We start from the raw sequence: 23817 nt of genomic DNA on the forward strand, positions 1-23817 counted from the left end.
GTGACACAGATGGACTTGTCAGAGTCTGAAGCCAAACTTCTAGGCACTGCTGACTGAGCTAAGGCAGTTATGGAGCAGCAGAGAACACCTCAAGGCTCCCCAGGTGACCCACAGAGGGAGCGGTTGCTGCGACAGGAAGACTCTTGTCACTGACAAGTACTCGGGGGCACAGACGGTTGCGGGCGGCTGATGAAACAGTCAAAATCTATAGAAAGAGCTCGGACCATACCTGAACCTCACCCAGCCGGCCCAGCTGCTCCTGCATCTGGTCCCGGGTGATGGTGACCTCGCACTCCAACTTGTCGCACTCTCTCCAGGCCCGTTCCAGCTCCTGAAGCAGAGGGAAGATGGCTGTCACCGTTATCACGCACACAGCACTGCTAGCCTTGAGAAAGTGGTGTCGTTTACAGTGGCCAAAGAAAGCTCACCTTCTTTCCTGTCTTCTTTTTATTCAGTTCAATAGACCTGTGTGAAACAGAACTAGAAAACCTCCTGCAACTGCTTTAAATTCGGCGGGGAGGGGACTAAAGGGGAGAGATGGTGGGGCAATGTAACTAATGTACAATGTAAGTGCAGCCCGAACTGTCACTACGAAACCCTCCTGTGTCATGAATAGAGCCTAATAAAATCTACTTAGAAAAAGAATTTACTGGGCAACTTAAGTATTTACACTGTGTTCCTGTTAACTAAAATAAAACAAAACTCACCTGAACTATTTTTTATTCCTTCATGGTATCAAAATATGTATGCCTATCATTTAAAGAGTATTATTTTGAGGAAATAGCTTAGCAATGTGGTAATTTATTGAAGGTAATTTCCTTAAATGCAGAAGAAGTATAAATAAAATATTCCTATTTGCTCTGATTAAAAGTTTTCCATGAATAATGAGGGAGAATGATGAAGGGTAAATCCAATTAAGATGCCCTGTAAGATAAATGAAATCCCCCAGTATAACTAATACACGATAATAAAAATTAGAAATAAGTTTTCCATGAATAAAAACAGTAAATTTTCTATATGTTAGTGTATTGGATTTTCTGTAACTTAGAATAATGCACAATAATGCAACACAACAAATTAATTTTGCTATTATATGAACAGTTCAGTGAATCTTCTCATAGAGACTCAGTATAGAAACTACCTGCCTAGACTTTTGCCCTTTGGAAAAAGGAAAATCACCCCAGAAAATAAAATCTCAGAAATGTTTGGTTCTTCTTTTTTGTTTTTTTTGGGCAGCAGTGCCTCACACTTGCTAGGCACACATTCTACCACTTGAGCCACTCCATCAGCCTTTTTTTTTTAATGCTGGGTATTTTGAGATAGGCTGGCTTTAAGGGAGATTCTCCCATCTCTGCCTCTCTAGTAGCTGGGATTACAGGTGTGACTCACTGGTGCCCAGTTTTCATTAACAATTTGCTGGAGGCATGGCTCAAGTCATAGAATGCTGGCCTAGCAAGAGTGGAGCCCTGAGTTCAAACCCTAGTACTGCCAACAAAATAAAAAATAATGGCTTATACCAGTACAATGTTAAAAACGTTAAGAACAACTTTTTTGGGCTGGTGGAGTTGTTCAAGCAATAAGAACACCTGGTTAGCAAGCTCAAGGCCCTGAGTTCAAATCATAATGTGCCAAAAACAAGACAAAACAAAACCTTTTTTTCTGGCCAAATGTATATATGTACACTTAGGCAATTAAAAAGGAGCAGTAACTCACAAATACGTGTGTGTGTGTGTATGTATGTATGTATGTCTACATATATATTGTCCATTTTGCTCTGGTTACTTTGGATATGAGGTCTCACAAACTTTTTGCCCAGGCTGGCCTTAAACTGTAATCCTCCCGAGCTCAGCCTCCCAAGCAGTTAGGATTACCTGCGTGAGCCACTGGCACCCAGCCTCCCCAATCTGCCTTTTTTTTCTGAAAGGGTCTTGGTATATAGCCCAGGCTGGGTTCAAACTCCTGAGTGCTGAAATTATACACGTGTACTATCATAACCTAACTTACTGTACTTGCTTTCTGATGCCAGACATTCTTTTGTTTATTTATTTGGTGGTTCTGGGGTTTGGACTCAGGTCCTTGTGCTGCTAGGCAGGGGTTCTATGGCTTCAGCCACTCTACCAGCCCCTGAAATCCCTTATTGAGCCACTAATTTTAGATTTTTTTGTGTGGTGCTGTAGATCAAACTCAGGGTCTTGTGCATGCTAGGCAAGTGGTCTACCACTAAACTACACCTTAATTTTTGACTTTTAAGTGAGAAAAATTGAGATTTAATCCTAAATAGCAGAAGATTGAAGTTACAAAACCAGACAGTGAAGCTGAACAGATAGAGCAAATTAAATTAAACGTCCTTGGCTAGACACCGATTGTCTTCCTCATTCCTTATGTCACCTCCACAAATCACTCAATCTCCACAAACCTCAGCTTCTTCACCTGTGGGTGGAGGTGCTAAAAACAAGAATGAAATGGAGAAGCTCTTCCCATTGTTTTGCACAGGGTTCTTCTAAATTCCGACCCAGATAATTCACGGGAGAGGTATCAATACACATAGCTGCTATTATCAGTGGTTCATTCTCTGAGCCTCTGGTTCCTCATCTGTGACATGAGTAACACCAGCTCTATCTGCTCCCTGAGTTGTCGTAAGTCACACATACACTTCCTCTCACATTTACAGAGACAGATGTGACTTCCCAGTGGTGATGGAGCCGCTGATTGTGGAGCTCCCTGCCCTACTGCCTTGCAGAAGTGCCAGGGAATGAAGGATCCCAGGGCGATGGACCCCCAGCTTCCCACTCCTTAGTGGGTGATTCTTCGGTGTTCTGCTCATGCCCTCACAGGGAAAGGAAGCCCCATTGTGCGTCGTGGTAACCGCTCAGCAGCACTATGTTTACTGGCTTTTCTTCTTTCCTGTCTCCTCCTCACACCCTCATTTCTTCTTTCTGCAATCATCTCCCAAATCAGCTCTCAAAGAGCCCGGTTTACATCTCAAGCTCTGTTTTCAGATCCAAACTGCAACAGTGACACCTTAAAAACTGGTTTGAAGATATATCTGACTATTAGTACAACCTTTTAAATAAGAAGTGGAGACAGGAGCGATCCAAAGGCACCAGGCGTGAATACCATTGAGGGGTGGGCATAGGACAGGAGCTGTGACATCAGGAGCAAGCAAACACTCAGGGGAAGCTGCCTCTGGCTTAACCCACGCGCATCCTGGTCTATGTGCTCTCGTGGCCTGCCAGGTGAGGAGTGGCCGTCCTCAAAACTGAGGCTCTGATCTGCAGAAGCTCAAATGTTGTACCTCTGTGCCCGGGGCTTGGATCTCAACGAACTAACTGTGAAAGAATCACGGGAACCCTTTGGGACTCAGTCAGTGTAAGTAAACCTAGTCAGCACTCTCGAGTGCCAGCCGTATGCCCAGAAAGTGTGCACACACCAGCGTTTGCAGCATGAAGTCCCAAATATAAGTAAGTTACCATAAAGACACAAATAATCATTTGCGTTATATGTGGGAAGACATGTCTTAGAGGAACACATTCAGAGCATTTGTCATGGCCACTGATCAATGCTGAAGGCAAGGAAAAAGAAACCAGGAGAGTGGATATAGAGGGCAACAACCAGGAAGAGGGCATTCAGACAGCATAGCTTCTATCAAGACATTTTTAATAAACTTCCTCCAAGGGCTGTAGTTAACCTTTGGGTGGAATAAGTTCTAAGTCTCTGGATGAGATTTAGGGTACTAAATCCAGCTGGTAAAGGAAAAACCTTTCTAAAATTGGAATTTCAAGAACAAATTAAGTCATTTGTTTCCAACTCAAAGTCAGTACAGCCGCCATTTTGATTTGACTTGAGTTTTTGTTATCTTGGCATTGACATTTACTCCCTTCTCTCTTTCTATTGTCACAATGTCTGTCCTCTACAAGGGTCTACAAGGGTCTTGTCCTCCAGTCAGCAGTTAGTTCTGTTGAATGCGTCTCCAAACATGTCCCCTGTATTCTCATCCCTTGAGCTGCAGGTCACGGTGCTTTATCCTGTAAGCTTCATGCTTACAAAGAAGGCTCTCTGCCACTTGAACCATACTGCTCTGGCTATTTTGGAGATGGGGTTTTGAGAACTATTTGCCTGGGCTGCCTTTGAGCCTCCATGTTCCTAATTTCATCTTTCCAAGCAGCTGGGATTACAGGATTGCGTCACTGGAGCCCAGCTGTGAGTACTTTCTTACAGTTAATATTTCCTCTATGACTGTATCGTAAAAGTCCACATAGACCCTTGTCTTCAGGCCTATGATGATGAGACTGGGATCAGAGTTCTAGGCCTATTATTTATTAGCTCTGTCACCTTGTGTAAGTGATTCAGGTCATCAGTCATCGAATTTTTAATGCATGTTCCTACAGAGCTGCATCCGTGTTGGATGCTAAACCAACACGGATAAATGCTACACGGTTCACAATGGAAAGGGCATATAATTTTTTAAGTCTATAAATACCAAAGCATAATTAAGAAAGTCAACTGAGATAATGGAAATAGTAGTATTTCAAAAACGGGAAGAGAAATATAAGACAGTGCCACATACTTATAATCCCAGCACTTTGGGAAGCTGAGGAAGGACGATTACAAATTTGAGGTCAGCCTGGGCTATATAGTGAGACTCTCGATCTCAAAAAAACAAACAAAAACCAAAAACAAATGTAAGATACTTTAGAATCACAAAAACCAGGTTGTCATTTACTTAAAACCAAGGTATATTCCTTTAAAAGTAAGTTAAAAAAAACAACTCAAGGGCTGGCTGAGTTGCTCAAGTGGTAAGAATGCCTGCCTGGCAAGGGTGAGGCCCTGAGTTCAAACCCCAGTGCCGCCAAACAAACAAAAAACAACTCAAACAATATTTGGAACGTTACGTTGGTGTTCAGAAGGCAGGCCACGTAGATTCTGCTACCCTGAAAGTTTGGAAAGACCCCTTAGTCAGGCTGTGCTGTCTGTGGACCTCCCCACTACACGGCCATGGGAGGTCCAGTTTTCCGTAACAAGGTGGCTTCTGTGAGCCCTTCCTCAAGGGGCTGCTTGGTGAGGCGTTCACAAATGTGTAAAGAGGACAATATCACAGGGTTAAAACAGACTGCCAAAGCCCATAAAACAATTTATAAACTCTAACCAGGACTTGGCGATTTGGTAATCCCAAGAGACACATAAAAAGTCACGCAACTAAAGGTTAAAAGATCCTGCCAATTAAACTTCTTACTCAAACCTATCATCAGAACTCAGACCACACAGCAGCTCTGAGAGGCACCACTGGTTTCTTTAAACTTTTATTGACATGCCTGTTTGATCCGATTACCAGCATCCCCAAATTACCCTAAATCCTCTAAAATTCACAAAATATTTTTCTTAACACTATGAACATTTAAACATTCAAGGATTTTTATTTGCGTAAGACATAGAAAATACTTATCTGCTCTGTAAAAGCCCATTTCATAAAGAACAAAATGTCTACTACTTACAGAAATAAAGATCACCCTTCATTTTTATTCTCCTAAACACAAATATTGGGATTACAGATGTGCACCACCATGCTTGGCTAATATTTCTTGCTATAATAATAAAGAATAATCCTAAAGACTGCCTAATTATAAACAGTGAGAAAGGAAAAAAGAACTGTGTAATTTTCCGTGATTTTTTTTTTTTTTTCTTTTTCCTTTTTAGACAGGGGCTTCCTCTATAGTCCAGGCTGACCTTCAATTCGAGATCCTCCCGCTTTGGTCTCCTGAGTGCTGAGGTTTTCAGTGACTTTTAGTAGGAGAAAAAAATGTACTTACAGCAGTGGCTCGAGAGAGCTCCCGACAGGTGCTCAGCAGTCCGTTCTGCAGGTCGTCCCTCTGTAGTACCACTGTCTGGATGGCTGCCGGGTTAGCGGCATTCATTTCTATCTCCTGGCTGGCTGACAGCAAAGCCTGCTCGAGTGTGTACTATTGCAATGAAAAGAACACCCTTAGTATTCTGTCCCACTGAAGGAACACTGCTTACTTTCCTCATCAGTGTCCTGATGACATAGAAAGCAGCATCAGCATCAGGTGTAGGGAAGGAACCTAATTGTCCTACTTTCTCCTTGTGGAGCTGCTGCAGCCTCTCTTCCAGGGCGTGTACCACTTTGTCTTGCTCACACAGGCGGCTGAGCTTGGCCTGGGTGGGGAGGAGAGGGGAGAAGTATTTTGTTAGCAGTTTTTAAATTTTTACTGTAAATTGGGGTAGGTGGCCATTTAGAACAGCTGCATAATACATAATTAGGTCTTTTTTTTATTTCAGTCAGAGCCATTAAAATGAGTACACAGCCTATAAAGATGAAATATACTTAAAAAGTAATATGCATACAAAATTTGATGAAAAACATTCCAGCTATACTTAACTTACACGGCTCAAAATGTCCTTAGTGATTAAGCAGTCTAGGACTCCAGTTCTAATAATTCAGTATAGTTAAGAGTTTTCCCCTAGAGTCTATTAGATGGGCCAAGTCCTTCCTTCAATGCAATAAAAGAAAAACATTGCTTGTGGAGAAAAATCTTTTTTTTGGCAGTTCTGGGGTTTCAACTCAGGGATGCACACTTGCTTAGGCAGGTGCTTTACTACCTAAGCCACACCTCCAGTCACAGAAAAATCCCTTTTGATATTAATTTAGATGGGGTCGTGCTATGCTGCCCAGGCTGGTCTTGAACTCCTGGGTTCATGTGATCCTCCCACCTCAGCCTCTCAGGAGCTGGGCCTACAGACAAGTGGCTTGGTACATGGTCAGTCAGTCAGTCTGTTTGTCTGTCTGTCTATCAGTCATCTTTCTCCCTGAGGGTGGAACCCAGAGCCTCATGCATGGTAGGAAAAAGTGCTCTACCATCAAGCTGCATCCCTGGCCCTAGTTTTATTCTTTGGGGTTCTTGGTACTATCCTACTTTTAAATGCTGAGAATCTGAGAAGTGACTCTGATTTCAACAGGGTAATACACCACTTCTCCTAATGTCTCAAAAAAAAACATGGACAAAGCTTTATCAGCACTGACAACAGGTATCATACTTACGTCAGTATCTACTTCTTCAGGTCTGTATTTGTACATTGTGCCTCTACATTCATCTTGTGACAGCTACAAGAAAAAATGCCACATTGCAACTTTAAAAGTCATGTTTAAGAAATCTGCTTAGTCTATAGTTAATACTTTAAATTTATATCAGCTATATAACAATATGACAAGGAGGATTTTAATGACCTTAAACTTTTAGAAGTTTAATTAAACACAGACCATTACAAAAGTAGAAAAATGCTTTACAATGATGCAATATGCAAGACACATCAGAATGATGTAAACTGAAGCTTCTCAAACAATAAGCCGGCCAAACAAAATTAATACGGCACCTTACATTTTCCATCTTGAAGACAAATGTTACTTTAATGAAAAATGGACCGATACATTCATAGCAACTGTACTGAATAAAGTACTCAAATCAAGCATAGTTCAACAGTTAGGACTGTCCTTAAGGCATACACATAACCACACTGCCTACGTGTACACTGGAATGCGAACACATCTCAGTACAACTTTCTTAACAAAGCCTGTAACATCGTATACATATACATAATATAAAACACACATACACAGTATAAACTTATCTTGTTCTTCTGTCTTAAGAACTAAAAGATAATGGAGGAAAAGGATGGGTTTAATTGAAAAGAGGAAATTATTTGGAACCTCATAAAACTGAAAGGCTACATTATAAACTCATAACGGTCAAATTTCATAGAAACTTTATAGCTGTTGGTTGATACCAATTGTATTAATATGGTACAAGCAATTCTTATTCATTACTGTTTCTGCTGTGCTGGGGATAGAACCCTGGGCCATGCACGACAGGCAAGCACTCTACCACTATGCTACACCCCCAGCCCTGGAAGGAATTACTTTTCAGTGTATTTACACATCACTTCTGTAGCCTCTTCACTTCTGATGTGCTTACCAAGATTACACCAGGCATCTCAATCAACTATGCGATGTGAGAGCCTCTGTAGGTCTTACTTCACTATCTCGCCTATCTTTTGATTTTGCATCCACTGCTAGACAGTAGCGAAAACCTAGCAGGAAAATGAGGGCTCAAATTGCATGTGCACTAAAGGGCACACTTCCTCTTGAGATAGGGGATGGGAGCGGCATGCCCAACTACAGCTTAGTTTGTAAAGGTAAGTTTTGTATATATCTATAAACACATAAGAAGTATAAATGCATGCTTCCCCTCTGTAAAAATCAGCTTGGCAGACGCATCTTTAAAATAAGCAGACAGCTATTGGGAGCAGAAATACTGGGATGGGGAAGAGGTTAAAAAATATGAGCATTCCAAACATTCAATAAATCCTGGATCTGCATGTTTCATCTCAAGACATCACTCCCACTCCTCATGCAAATGAGTCTGTGACTAGTTAAGGATATGCACGGTGATCGTTAAGCCACATTTTCATAGAAATGAACATTACATGAAAAATGAATTTAGTGGCAAAAGGCAGAATACCTGTGTGCTACTGTAAATAAGAAGTCAATTGTCATTCTTAATTAAAGCACCTAGATCCAAGAAAAGCATCTACATTTCTACCTGGAAAAGCAATGAAAATGAATTTAACAATGCTTAGATCTGTGACAGAAAATCTAAGACAATGACAGTTAGTTCTTCACATTTATAAGAAAGAAGAAAGGCCTGAATATATATATTATATATATTCCAATATATTCTGCTTAATATTTAAAGTTAAACGCAACACAGCTTTACTAAACCGTGGAATTTGAACTTAACTAGTGGACAGTACCACACTGAAGTTAAAGGGTGAGAAGAAAAAAGAATTGCAGAATAAAATGGAAACAGAAGGGTGCCACCTCATAAGCACAAGGTCCCCCAAAAGAAACTGTAATGTATAATAAATATTTTGAAACTGGTATACTATTTTTATTTAAAGAATGTTACTACAGATTCATTTTAATATCAGTTGGCATATTATAAGACATGTCCAACTGTGTAGTTACAACTGTTGGACGGTGTCTTCACAGTCACATAACTATATTATACATATACAGTGACATACTGACAATGGCTTCCCTGCGCCTCCTTTTCCTCTGTACTGAGCATTGAACCCAGGCCCTTACACATGCCAGGCAGGTGTTCAAACCACTGAACTGCAAGCGCACACCTAATTTGCTTATATTTTGAGATAATGTCTGGGTAAGCTGCATCCTCTGGCCTCAGATTTGTGACCGTCCTGCCTCAGCCACCTGAGTGGCTGGAATTATAATGTATACCACCATGCCCGGCTGGAAATTTTCTTTGAGCTTTTTTTTTTTTTTTTTTAAATTGATTTACCCAATAGATATTCATTGGACACCAACTAACTAAATCCTCAAATCAATCCAGCCTCCCTACTTACTGTTTCTTCGTGTGAGAAGAACAGCATAAGATTATTCTCTTAAAAAGCCAAATCCAAGCATGGCCTAGTTTCCACTGCTGATAGTAATTACTGGGGCTTTTTGATTTTTAAAGAAAAGATGGATATAATTTACTTAAGAAAATCTGTCTATCTAGGATTGAAAATTTTGCTATTTGGCCTTAAATTAAAAAATTTTACCAGTAGGAAAAACATAAATTTCACATATTCTAATTAAGTTTTGCATATTTAGGCTCATGATTATCTATATATCTATCATTTATCGATCTATTTTTTTTTTTGTGGAATCGGGGCTTCACGCTTATGAGGCAGATGTTCTACTGCAATAACATTCAAGAGACCCTACCTCGAAAATACCCATCACAAAAAAAGAGCTGGTGGGGTGGCTCAAGATGTAGGCACTGAGTTCAAGCCCCAGTACCGACAAAAAAAAAAAAAATCAAATCAGTAGTGCTAAAGTTAGCAAGATGATCTCAAAAACAAACACAAGCCAGGCAGTGGTGGTTTACACCTGTAATCCTACCTACCTGGAGAATGGGATCAGATGGATCATGGTTTGAGGCCAATCTAGGCAAAAAGTACATGAGATCCTATCTCCAAAATAACCAGCATAAAATAGACTGGGGGTAAGGCTCAAGTGGAAGAGCACCTGCTTTGCAAGTGTGAGCCCTGAGTTCAAACTGCAGTCCCATCAAAAAAAAAAAAGAAAAGATATAGCTTGAGATTCCCTACTCTTGCCACCAGGGGTAACATTGATTTTCTAGTAAACAGGCAGGTCTGGCTGCCGAGAGTAAGATATTCAGACCTTTCTATGTGTACAGTTCTGGTTTTTGTCTTTCAAGTATTAACATGAAGATATATACAAATACACTGCTCTTTCAGGATTCAGGTAGGTGAGGCTGTCAGACCAGTTTCAGACATTTCCACAAGGAAGCTTGCAAGTCCCAGGCCATGTAGGAGACTGTCTCGAAACACCAAAAAAGAACCAAAAGATTCTTTCGTCTTTTGAACAGTAAAGCTGTTTAACTTTAAATATTTAACCTTTTATCTCTTTACTGCAAATTAAAAACTTTTCAATCATGAAATGTATTTTGAATATTTTGCAAGCTGGGCTTGGAAATAGGAGTCATCCTCTCACTCTCATGTCCATCTCCTCGTGACGGAGCCCAGGGTGAATCCCGAGGACAAACACGGGCCTTTACGGCCAGTGGGAGCCAGGGGTGGGTAGGGGGGGCTTCTTTTCACAGGTGCTTTACTACGTTCTGATTAAACCCACATTCATTTTTCATGCTAGTCAATTTTCTTCTTCTGGATGGTTTTAGATACTGTACCAGGCCACAGCCCGGAGTCCCCCCAGGGGCTGACATGGAGGAAGCTGATGTGGACACACGGCCAGGGACGTTTAGACCATGAATACAAAACAACTGGAGAGAATGTGCATGACTTCTTTTGCAGATCTGCAGATCACCAAGGTCCTAAATTAGAGCCAGCTTGCTTCAGGTCACATATTTGGATTTAGAGAAAAGAAAGGGGTAAGATGATGACTGTAAGACTGGTAAGAATTCAGGGAAGACTCTGCTCATAGGTAAGGAAACGGGCTAGGTTTTACCCCGTCTCTCAGAGACTAGATTCAAGTAACTCCCATATGAATGCAATCTCTTCCTAAAACACTGGGGTACAAGAGGTTTGGGGGACTGTGTCTGAAAGGAAAACAATTTTAAAAGCCCTTTCCCTACAATTCAGTTGTTATGCTTTCAGAGTTAGTAAAAACATGGAACGCTAGTAAAAATTTGCATCCGTACTGCAGACCTCCAAGTACACATCAGTCAACTACTCTACACGAGAACTTGAGGGAAATGACACACTTAGTGTTCAATGGAAGATGTTCAGCAAAGCCATGCGAAGAACACCGCAGCATCCCGGGAAGCACGGGTGAAGTATGGTTTCCCAAATAAACAAAAAATAAAAATGAGACAAGGAAAAACACTGATGTGATGTGATGAGCGGATCTGAGGATGAACCAAAACTGTCACTGAGGGGTTTTGCAGATGGCAAAGCAGTGTCATTCACTGTCCAAGACCTTACTTGCTGGTACAGCTGTGGTCTTAGCGCCGAGTTCTCAATCATTGTGTGAACCATGGTGATAATAGGTTCATTTTCTTTCATCTATTTCAAATCAGGAGGAGCATACAGCAAACATCAGTTTACAGCACAGCTAGATTTGAAAGACGACACTGTGAATATAGCCTCTAATTTAAGACTTTCCCAACAGTGCACTGGTTTACATTTTACCCTGCCGTTGTACATATTTAATTTGTATCAACAATTTCAAACAAGTCTGAAAGGCTGCAACTTGATTTTACTTTATAAATACCACCAATATAGCTGATTAACAAACAGTCATGCAAACATTAAGACAGATCGTAAAGCATTGTAAGTCAAAGGACAATTTTAAAGGGTGACAGCCAGTGACTCAGATGGAGTTTAATTCTGTTCAGTAATAAAGCTGAAACAATACTCAGTTCCTTATAAGGTTAATTAGAAAAAAGTTAGCTCTACAGATATTAAAATTTCATAACATAAACTCAATAAATCTTGTCACTTAGACAATAACATATTTCATTAAAGCTAACCTCGATAAGCATTTGCATTACTCTCGGCATTTCTCACAGTATAAAGCTGCATGCAGATTTACTCAAGGACATGGGAACTGAAACTTATTCAGCAAAAACTCAGCCAATCTTGTTAGCTCCTGACAAGGCAGGTAGAAAGCACGTTCACATTTCCAGCTCTGTTGCACTTAGTTACTGCCTCTGGAAAAGGGCTCTGCACTGGAGTTCAGCATCCAAAAGACAACCATTGTGGTATGTAGAGTACATGGTCAAGAAAAACTGAGCATTTGTAAGCAGACAGGTGTGGCGTTTACAGCTGTAGTTTGTGAATTTTATATTACCTAATTTTCACCTTCTACACAATAAAAAAGGAGCATTTATTTTATTTTTTCCTGGTGCTAAAGATGAAACCCAGGGCCTCACACATGCTAGGCAAGAACACTACCACTGAACCTGAAGGTAAGTGTTTCTGTCATGGTTAACAAATGCTACTTAACTGGCCTAGCTAAGTTTATAACAAAAATAAGCAAAATCTTGGAAACTACTTCTAGACAATTTTATTTTCACCCTTGTTACCAAAGAGACACATACCTTTCACAATATCCCAATTAGCTGTGTTGATGACCTTGACAAAAGTACGCACTGGCACAATCACCGCTACAATCAAGATCGACATCACTTCCATCTACCCAGAGCATTCCCTCATGGCCTGAGACCACCAATCTCTACTCTCTTAGGCAATCATCAATCTGCTGTCTAACTACAAATTCATTTCACCCATTCAACTTCTTACTTAAATTTATCTGGAGCTATATAAGGTACAACTCAAAACTCTTAACTTCCCCTAGTGTTATCCAATAAGGAGCCACGGTATTTATATATCGGTGACATTACTATGCAGTATAGGACAAAGTTTTTACAATGTTGGAAAGTACAAGTAGACAATTACACTGGTAGAGCACCTGCCTAGCAAGCAGGAGGCTAAGTTCAAACCCCAGTGCCGCCCAAAACAACTAGACAATTACACAATAGGTTTTCTTTAGAAGGAAAATGTTTCTATTACAGGAGTTCCAGAGCTGTGTTATATTTTTACCTGCCTTGTCTGCTTTCTAATGGGGTGGTGGTTATTTCAGTGTAGTGACACACGCTCTGGGAATGAGGCCTAGCTAGCTGGCTTTGCTGTTGCTTCCGTCACTGCAGAGGCACACGCTTCAGGTGAGATCGGGCACCTTCAGGGCAGTACGGCCATAGACTTGACACACTTTCAACAGCACACGGTCCTTGAGTCATCACTCCTAGTATTATTTAATTTTAATTTTCAAAGTAAGTTCATCTATACCTACCATTACCTGACTCAGGGTTCATGGGCAGGGAGGTGACAGGAGTAGGAGCACATTAGAGAAAAAAGGATCAGAATCCAAATACAAAGAACAATCACGCTCAAAGTGCAACTGTCTGCTGAGTTTTGGGGACGTGGTAAACTGGCCACTGTATCAGGTGGCCATCTGCAGTTGAGTGGGATGCTGGAGAGGGAAGGCACATGCACATACAGGACTTCAGGTCTGGGAATTCAAAACGTGTCTATCTATGTCACACATCAAAGACCATTTGACACCCACTGAGGGGCCCCTCTGCAAGAAAACTAACTTAGGTACAGAAAAGCTAAACGCATGAACACCACTTCCGATCATTTCTGGACTTGGCTCTTTTTCCTCATGGAACATTTCAGACATACACACATTCCATTCTTTAATACTAAAAACTGGAAGGCATCCTTCAACTCTTTTTGTTCCCCTGGAGGTGCTGGGGGTTGAAGCCGGGGCTTGCGCACACTAGTGAGCGCCCCAGCACTGGCAACACCCCAAGTCCTCTAAGGCATCTCTGAAAGCCAACAAGTTATTACAAAATAAAGAAAAGACTAAAGTGAGCATCATGATGGCTTGTATTTTTTTTCCTATATGCCTCTTTATATCTAAACTTTCTACCAAGAAGATTGCTCTCCTTCCTTCTTTTTTTGGCAGCATCGAACTCTGGGCCTCACGGTTGCTAGGCAGGCACTCTACCACTCGAGCCACTCTACCAGCCCTGTTTTGTGTTGCCTTAACTGTTTGCCTAGGTTGGCTCTGAACCATGGTCCTCATGATCTCTGCCTCCTGAGTAGCTGGGATTATAGGTGTGAGCCACCCACACTCAGCAGAATGCTTTTCTAATAAAAGTTATTAAAGAATGAAGGATAAAAGTATTTGAGAGTGAAATGAAATAAATTCAATCAATGGACTAACCACATCCTCTGGCCAATGCCCTTCCTGACACACAGAAGCTGGGGCACTCATGTCCTCACACCAAGTCTGGGGCTGGAGGCTTGGTAGCACGCACGAGGCTCTGGGTTCAACCCCAGCACCTCTGGGAGCCCTCTAGCACTATGCGTCCATTTATAGAGGCCTCACCTGGAGTACTGCTCTCCCTACCTTTATTCTGTCTGCATGAGAAAGTATGGAAGACATATTACCTAATTCAAAAAAAGACATTACCAATTCACACATAAGTGCACACGACTATCTTGTAACACCTCGCTGTCTTATCATTGCTGCTTCTGAAACGAAGTCCAAGTTTTATTAGGAGGTGCTCCTTCACCCACACTGGAACCTTTCAGGAGCTTTAAAAGTACAAGCACGCCCTGATTCTCAGCAACCCACAGTGACTGGGAGCCTGTGGTGTAGACGGAATCATGAAGTGGAGGTGGCCCCTGGCGTTTAAAGTTAGTCCAAAGCAGCTTGTGCCAGTGAACGGGTGCTCGTTCTCCTTGGAGCCCACTTTACCCGAGCTGGAGAGACATGAGACTGCGTGTGGGAAGTCTGTCACATGGACTTCACCACGGGTTTCTGGGATGACTGGCAGTGGCATAGGCGAGGCCAACTGAACACAGCCATCAGTCCCACACTCAGGGCGTCGGTACCCTACGAAGCCATTCCTATACCTGGTTGGGGACTTCACTATTACCACGCTTACTGAGTTAAAAATATTAGAGCTGCTTTATTTCCTAACACATTCTAGAAACAGACTAGTGTTTCCTTTCACTCAGCTAATTTTGAATTATTCTATAAGCATTTTAATACTTAGAAACTGATTGTTTCTGTAACTTCTATTGAAACACAATAGAGCACCTTCTATCTGACTTCTGCCATAAAATGTACTAGAAACTTTAGAATTAAATCAACAAAGTATGTTCTAAAAAACAAAATACATGTTACCCGAGTTAACTCGGGATCTTTGTGCTAAAGTTCTTAAAAAATAAAAGAAAATGGAAGTTCCCAGTAATTCTCTTCTGGTTCGAATACAATAATCTTAGGAAGCATGTTTTGTTTTTAGGAACTCAGAGTAAGACAAGGCAGTAAGTGTAATGCATGTAATGATTTACTCGAGAAAGAGTTCACCGTTTTGATTCCTGCTTTAGTTCTTTGAAGTAACAGGTATTGTCAATTTGGATTTCAGTTAATTGCTAAATTATAAAGCTATTATAGAAGGTTCATTATTTCCTAATAATAAAAACGAGAGATTCAGGTATTACACAATTTTCGTAAATAATTTCAGCAACAAGTCCGAAAACACCGTGGAAACACTCTAGAAAGACACTTAAGTGATGCCAACGTATTTGTTTTCAATAAAATCATAATTTTACTTGAAATTTCTAAGCCTAAATGTTTAGAAAAACAGCTAGAAAATCTGATACTTAATCCTAATCTGTTTCTTAATTTGAAGGTTTGTTGGGCTAGTATGGCTATTTTGATTTCAAAAACGTATCTAGCTGGGGGATGTAGCTCAGTGGTAGAGCTCTTGCCTGGCATGAGCAAGGTCCTGAGTTCGATCCCCAGCTCTGCAAACAAGCCAAACCAAATGAAGCCAAAACAAACCTATCATCAGGGAGAGAGGGGAAGCCAAGAGAGGACAGAGGAGAGTAGACCTGACCAAACCATGGTATGTGCATGGATGGAAATATCACAGGGAAACCCGTTAATCCACACAGTTAATGTGTTAATAAGGATAAAGGTGGAGAAAAATCAGATTCCATTATCAAACACCTTCACTCACTGCAGTCACACATAACTATGTTATACTCGCTAGGATCTTGAGCAGAACATTCCACCTGTGGAATTCTTAGAAGTGGATTCTAAATGTGGTCAAGGGGCTACCGAACGTCAGGAGGCCCAGGGCTTAGGACAGCACCTCTGCCACTGCATCACCGTGCTGTACAAGTACACATAGTCATGTGTGTTTCGGATTTCTTCCCTTGGTATTCCTTGTGATTATGTATCCGGATAGTTCTCAAACATGACTTCCTGTGGAGATTTAAAGCACGTGTGGGCCAGACCCCAGCAATTCTGAGTGGTGATTGTCTTTCTGATGATGCACTGCTGGTGTTGCTCCCTTGGCACCAATTCAAGGAACTGTCATCAAGAAGGAATTTTTATGAACTTTTTTGGCAGTATGGGGACTTGAACTCAGGTCTTCTACTTGTTAAGCAAATGCTTTACCACTTGAGTCACCCCCAGCAAAATGACGTTCTTTTTTGGTGGTACTGAGGTCTGATCTCAGGGTCTTGGGTTTGCTAGGCAGACACTGTACCCTTGAGCCACTCCCCAGTACGAAGGACTTTTTGAAGTTCCAGATGAGTTGGTACTAGACTTGTTGGTCAAGACACCTGCACAGGTGTCAAAGATGAAATATCTCAAACTAGGTATCTAAGTACTGAGTACTGCACCTTTGCATGAGAGGTAGCAGTAACAAACCTAGTCTCTTTTTACAATAAGCTACAGGATCTTATAAAATAATCTACTGAATCTTTTTATTAACATTAGTGGACTCAGCAGAATCACAGGAGGGAGATGTGGTGTCATGAGGAACCCAATTTCCAAACTGCCAGGGCTTCTATCCCAGCTACTATTTCATATATGTTACCAAGTCTCCATTTTGGTAGAAATAAGACCAGCTCTAAATAAGAAAGGAACAGTATATTCAAAGTCTTGAGGAGTCTGTGTGTGTGTGTGTGTTTGTGGGGGGGGGGTCTGGGGGGATGGCAGGGAGAAGAAAAAGAAATGGAAAGCAGTAAGGAAACCCAAGGAGATGGTCATTTGTATAATCTATCGTTGGAGAAGATAAATTCCCCCAACCTCCTTTAAGTACAACTGGTTAAATGGTGGCTTGATTGCTTTTTTATTTTCTGGGTGCTACTGGGATTTGAACTCAGAGCCTCATGCTTCCTAGGCAGACACTCTACCACTTGAGCCACTCCACCAGCCCTGCCCAATTACTTTTTAAAATTTATATAATGGTGTGGTGGCACTCACCTGTTAATTCCAGAATTTGGGAGGCTGAGGCAGGGGGATTAGGCCAGACAGGGCTACATAGTGAGACCTTGCCTCAAAAACCCAGGGAAAAAAGTTTATCTACTAAATTGGCTAGAACGGTACAGTCCCATTGAGCTTCCTGTAATGGTGGACGGGTGCTGTATCTGCAGTCTAACACCACAGCCGCCAGACACAGATGCCTGCTCAGCACCAGATGGGCTCCTGTGACTGAGGAAATGTATGAATGCAATTCACAAGGTCACATGTGGCTGGTGGCTTTCATATTGGACAGTGGGCCTATAAATTTTAGACCAAGAAAATAAGGATGATCTTCCCCTCTCTGGATCTTATTTCCAGAAAGTACATGTGCCCGAGCTGTCTTGTAACTGAGTCTTGATCCTGTGCTAACAGTGCCCTGCTAGTCTGGAGGAGGCCCTATGGACGGATTCTGAACAGAGCCATTGTCTTGCACTGGTAACTAATGAGCAGAACCATCTCAGTACTGCCATCTTGCATTTAAGTGGAGTTCTGTCCTTAATAACCTCTTAGGAGAAGATTTTTTTAAAGTTGGGATTGTATTTTAACAATAGGAATCCAAAACAAACACAAATGAACCGGCAGCTGCATCACAGAGGTCTATGTTCCTCAAGAATGTCTTCCTGTGTCTAGGTCAACAAACTTTTCGGATGGGTGGAAAAACTAAAAAGCTCAAGAATGTGAAAAGCCCAGGTGAGGCTGTGGAGAACTCAGGCCTTTATAAACAGGTCATTTAGATGGGCACAACTGACAATCCAGAACTTGGGATGGAAGAGCGGAAACCTTTGAGGCACTGTTTCACAGGAAGCAGGGAGGTCTTAAGTGACCTCAAGGGCACTCGTGGATTGGGATCATCTCAGAAATTTTTAAGCAATCTGAATAAATTGTCCACATTAAATTTTCCTCAAAGTAGAACAATGGCAAGTTATTACTCTTGCTGCAAATTCAGAAGACGCTAAGAAGCTTTAAGAGAGTTAGACGTTGCGATACGTCTCCTTTCTGAAAGAAAATACATTATGTCCCTAGGAATACCTCCAAGGGCTGGGCTACTGCTTTCCTGGGCCATTTACTTATAGTTGACTGGCTACTGGATTCATGTTTTGAATCTGATTTTTATTTCAGAAACTTAATCTGTTCCTTTAAGTGACAGATTATCTGATGTTATTTCCACATCTATTCCTATCTAGGACAAGAGGGAATACTAAAAGAACTCTGTTGACATCATGTTAGAAATGGTCACTATTTGCCCGCGCTGCTTCGAACCATGGTCCTCCCGATCTCTGCCTCCTGAGTAGCTAGGATTACAGGTGTGAGCGTGTGAGCCACTAGTGCCCAGGTAAAATCTACTGTTTTTAAGGGATAAAACATTCTCAAAGTAAAAATCTTGCATGTCTGCTAGTCATAGTGTTTGTTTTCGTCATAGGTGAATCTAAAGTGTATCTGAGCTTGAAATCAAAATAAAAATGTCTTCTAGATACAATCTGGATTTTATCACTAGAAAATGTGTTCCTGTGGGGTTAGAAATGGTACCAGGTAGCTAAAAGCCACCACTGATGTCACACTGGGGGGGATACACAACAGAATCCAGATATGAGCCTGAGACACTGCCGTGTGTGTGTGTGTAACTCAGGAGACGCTCTGTAGAGGCGGCAGGCATTGCTGGACTGATGATTACATGCTAACGAGGCACTCAGGATACAGGTGACATGGTGGCCTTTAGTCCTTACCATACATGACGCAAACACACCACCAGCTAAAACACCTGTCCAGACAGTTACAAGCTTTTCTGCTATTAGCAAACTGGCTTTTTTTGTTAGCATGTAATAGTTGTGCAGGAGGATATGGTACAATATTTACATATGTAGCAAAACTGTTCTAAAAGTCCATTTAATTCCAGCTTCTTTTTTTTTCTGTGGGACTGGGATTTTTGCAAAGCAGGAGCTCTACTATTTGAGCCACACCTCTAGTTCATTTTTGCTCTGGTTATTTTGGAGATGGGGTCTCTCAGATCCTTGCTGGGTTGGCCTCAACCATGATCCTCCCAATTTCAGCCTCCTGTGTACCTAGGATTACAGGTGCACTGCCCCCCAGTTTAACTCCACTTTCATTGCACTTTAATTTTTTGGGGGGAGGAGGAGTCTTTTTTTTTTTTTTTTGAAACAGTGGAAGTTAATAGTGATATTACATTTTGATTTTTCAAAACTTTCATTAGCATAAATTGCAAAAAGTTTCCTTCTGCTACTTACAACATGTGTACAAACCTACCCTGATAAAATTTCCCCAGCTATGTCACTCTTTCTTGACCACTTTCTCTCCTGCCCTTCCTTTTTAAACTGTTTTTGGTGGGTCTCATGCTATTTTCCACACATGACATGTTGAACTGTTTTTAGTGTTTTTTCTGGGAACTGAGGGACAGAGATGATACACTTAATTTTGGACATACTGGGCATGTGTTGAGACAGAGCCTGTGAGTCTAAAGTGAAGCATGGAGAGAGGGGCTGAGGTCCTCCCCACATCTTGTTGGCTGGTCTTTAACTTCTGCAGATGGGAGCACACTGATGCCCAAGTATGCACGAATAATCTGGATTCATGGAGACTTAGTGTCCGGGGTCACTGTGCAGTCTCTACTCACCTGGCTGAGCTGCCTATGGTGACTGTTCTACGCACACGTTCATCTCCTGCCTGTGTCATTTCCAGGTAACCCTTCCTGCAGACAAGCCCTCACCAGGGAGGCCACACAGCTCTGCCTTCTGGGAGAAAGCCCGGGGAGGCTAGAGAGGAGGGCCTAGTGACAGGCAGTGAGGTGAACAGCTGAATGCTCAGCTGAGAGCTGGCCAAGGACACAGGGAATGCTCCTGCTGAGGGTTAGCATGGGCAGAAATAGTTGGCAAAAACAGGCAGATTAATATTGGTGAGAAACAGGAGGACTGCACATTGCACCAGCACTGGACAGAGGGTGTCAGAGCAGAGCATGACATGCATGGTAAGTCTTTCTGCATTCTACATCCTATCCAATGTCCAGATGCTCTTCTTAAGAATTCCACCACCATGATGTCCTGTGCTACTTAGGGATTTCCTGAGTTAGTGGAGTGACTCAACTGGTAGAGCACCTGCATTCAAATCCCAGTACCATGCACACAAAAAAGAATTTTCTGGTTTCACCCCCATTCTCCCACACCTCTAAGCTCAAATATGCTGAGGAAGGGAGAGAGAGAAAAAGCAAAAAGGGTAGCAGGTGTGAGGGAGAGCCGTGCATGGCCATCCTGAATAGTAGGAGGCAGAGAACATGCAACATTGCACCGCACAGTTTGGGAGAGTGCATGGTAAACACAGGATTTCAGTTTTGCTGGCCTCTGTACTTCACCTCGTCCAAATGCCTGTTCTGCATCAGCCCCTCCAATGCCACCTCCAGGTGCAAGGAGCTCCAGGGCTCCTTGCGAGTCACAAGTGGGGTATGCTCTACGGCTCAAGAGAATGAAGCTGCCGAGTTGATGGGAACAAAGAACGCACCAAGAATCTTTTCAATGGTCTTGTTAGCGTTTCTTCCCTTGCAGGGGTGCTGTCTTTTGTGAACACAAAGAACAAAGTGCACAAAGTATCCTTGGAATTTTATAGTGAATAGTTCCAGCACGATACGTACGACCAGTTAAGAGTCCCCTTTTATATTTTCCTGGTTTAAGTCTGTTTAGAAATGGTACAGGTCCTGTCTGCACAGTTTTTCCCACTGTTGTTTCTCAGGAGAACCTACAGATGGCACACTGGTGAGGAAAGGCCACAGCAATTCATGGTGGAACTGCACATTTCACCCATGTCACTAGCACAGTTCAGAAAATGACGGGTTATAAAAAAAGAGTCACATCATTAAATGTAAATGCTACTGCAAAATACCAGCAAATTAGAAACTCTGGCTTACTCTTCAAGATGCTTTATTAAACAACGTTCTCACTCCCCAAATCATTTAGTTATCCCTTAAAAATGTACTAGGTGACATGAATGTGTGGAAATTTCACAATGAAACCCTGCTGCACAACTGATTTTATGCTAATTAAAAGGACAAAAGTGTGCTGCTGAAATATGACAGGTTCAGCTACCAGCTCTTAAAAATCTCAACATCTTGTGCAACAGAGTGCACAGGGGCAACAGTGGGGGATCCTGTTCTGTCTCTGTGCTGTGGCAAAACGTTTGCTGTGAAAAACCTTCAGCCTCCCCGGGAGCTCAAGGACGGTCTCTAGCCGCTGGTGGTTAGAGGGGAGGCTGGTCACCAAAGTGACTTACAATCCTTGGGGACTTGGCATGGGTGTGGTTTACCCACAAGGGGGCAGCATGCTCACAGGAGGCTTGCGAAGCTTACCTCCAGAGCTCTGGATCCTTCCATGCACCTCTCTTTCCCTCTCCCTCCGTCGTGGTGCTGGGGAATTGAACCAGTGCTTCCCGCATGGCAGCCGAGTGCTCTACCACTTGAGCCCTTGGCCTTTTGTTTGAATTTATTTTGTCTCAATAACTTTGCCTGGCCCAGCCTTGAGCTTGGTCCTCGAGTAGCTGGGATTGCAGGCAGGCACACCACACCCAGCTTCCTGCTCTGCATCTCTACTTACCTACGCTGGAGTCACTGCTTCTCATGTCTCCCCCGTTACGCCCGCCTACCCAAAAGCTGGCAGGAAGATTTAGGAACATCACCTAAATTCCCTCACATCATTCTTCAGTCACTCAGGGGGAAGTGAGGAGGTGAAGGGAGGAAGTCAGAAATGGAAAGAACGAAAAAGGAGGTGAGGAAACAGTTGGAGGGTGGGACGGGTTGACTTCCCCATCCCATCACCCTCCCTTCACGCTCTTCACAAACACGCCTGAGGCCTTGCCCAGTCCCCCTCTTTGGCTCTGCCAAGGTCCAGGCCAGCACTCTAAGCACGCCTTGGGAGAGAGGTTTTCCTCAGGGTGGCCAAGCTCTATGATACTGTTACGCACTGTGAAGACTATGTTATTTTAAAATTCATAAAAATGGTGAATAAACCTGGGCTAATATTAATTAATATATACTTTAATCTCCTTTCTTTTTTGTGGTACTGGGGACTTGAATTCAGGGCCTCAGGTTTACCAGGCAGGCACTCTACCATTGAGCCACACTCCAGTCCCTAGATTTTAATCTGCTAACTGGACTGTATGAACAGAAGCAAAATTGTAACAGTGCACTTCAAGTAAAGCAGAAAACATCAGGTACTTGTACTATGTAATTAGTACAGGTATTAGCTTTAAGCCACTTTAATCCATGGCCTGTCTGCACAGGTGGTGACGAGAAACCAAATTACGCTAATCAAGCCACAGTCCCAGGAGTCAAGACTTTCTGACTCTACCACAGAAATCTCCACACTTTCTAAGAGGCATTTCCTTCTCCTGTGCTATTTGTAAGCATTCCTTAGCATCCGGGATGAGGTTACCTAGGAAACAACTCCACCTACCCAATTTTTCATGAATAGTGGCAGGATGAACAGAGGTTAAATCAATTACGGATCTTCTTTGGGGGGCTGTGGTATCAGACAGGGGCAGGAGGAAGCCTGCATCTTAATACCTCTGATTTTCTGGGGCAAGGAGAGCAAAGGTTGCAAGTGGGAATTGATTTAGCACATGTTCATTTGGTGTGACACACAGTGCAAGATGTGATCAGAGCCTTTTCCACTGACTTTTGAACCCTAGAATCCACTTTCCAATTTGTAGTTATCTAAAACTGATGAATCAATTTGTGAATCCAGGCAACCGATAATGCCTACAAAACAACAGGCCCGGGATCTAAAATAGGTTATGGCAGTATCAAGAGAAAAAGCTGGAAATGTGGGAGCTTAATGAGAATTCCATTCAATTTCACAATCACCAAGTGTTATTTTACGTAACTTTTGCTATAAAATATAGTTTAGTTCAAAAGTGCAAAATTTCATTTCAATGCAATTATTAGAAACCTTAAAAAATTTCAATTTATTTAAAGAGAGACTTGCTTTAGGTAACCTTAAGGTTATATACAGTTAGGCATATTTGAATTTCTGCCCACCATACTTTTATGTACTAATTATTATCTAAAAATGGTCAACTATTTTTGCACAGCATGTGGAAGGCCCTGGTTCAATCTACCAAACATCGTTCAAACCATCCAATTCTGTAATTCTTTCCATTGCTATAAAATTTAAAAACTGAAACAATGTAATCACTTAATACAACAAGCCAAATTACTGGAAACCTTTGCTAGCCTGCTGAGAGCACAGAGAAGAGCAATGCAAGTCACCGGAAGAACCAGAGCCCCGAGCAACGGGAAAGGTGCAGTAAAGCATGCTGGGAGAGGAAGGCCAGGGATGCAAACCCAAAGGGAGCTGTGTTACTCCATCAAG

At 42.1% G+C, this 23817-nt stretch overlaps 1 protein-coding gene across 38 annotated transcripts in view; it reads right to left on the bottom strand.

Moving 5' to 3' along the window:
* The window catches only part of Plekha5 (pleckstrin homology domain containing A5), a 201834-nt gene that overhangs the window by 20737 nt on the left and 157280 nt on the right, over positions 1-23817 (bottom strand). For 19 of the 38 annotated variants that reach the window (XR_012448816.1, XM_074075943.1, XM_074075942.1 and 16 more), the window contains 6 exons: positions 11539-11619; positions 7627-7662; positions 7055-7117; positions 6091-6171; positions 5808-5957; positions 230-331 (listed from right to left, as the gene is read on the bottom strand). Coding sequence is in view for 37 of the 38 variants with exons in the window: in XM_074075943.1 (XP_073932044.1) it covers positions 230-331; positions 5808-5957; positions 6091-6171; positions 7055-7117; positions 7627-7662; positions 11539-11619 (513 nt within the window). In the remaining variant the exon portion in view is untranslated. The remainder of the gene's footprint in view (positions 1-229; positions 332-5807; positions 5958-6090; positions 6172-7054; positions 7118-7626; positions 7663-11538; positions 11620-23817) is intronic. The other 19 variants (XM_074075963.1, XM_074075955.1, XM_074075953.1 and 16 more) reach the window with 2 other exon arrangements.

The sequence above is a fragment of the Castor canadensis genome, chromosome 6 (assembly GCF_047511655.1).
Source record: "Castor canadensis chromosome 6, mCasCan1.hap1v2, whole genome shotgun sequence".
In the NCBI taxonomy this organism is placed as follows: Eukaryota; Metazoa; Chordata; class Mammalia; order Rodentia; family Castoridae; genus Castor; species Castor canadensis.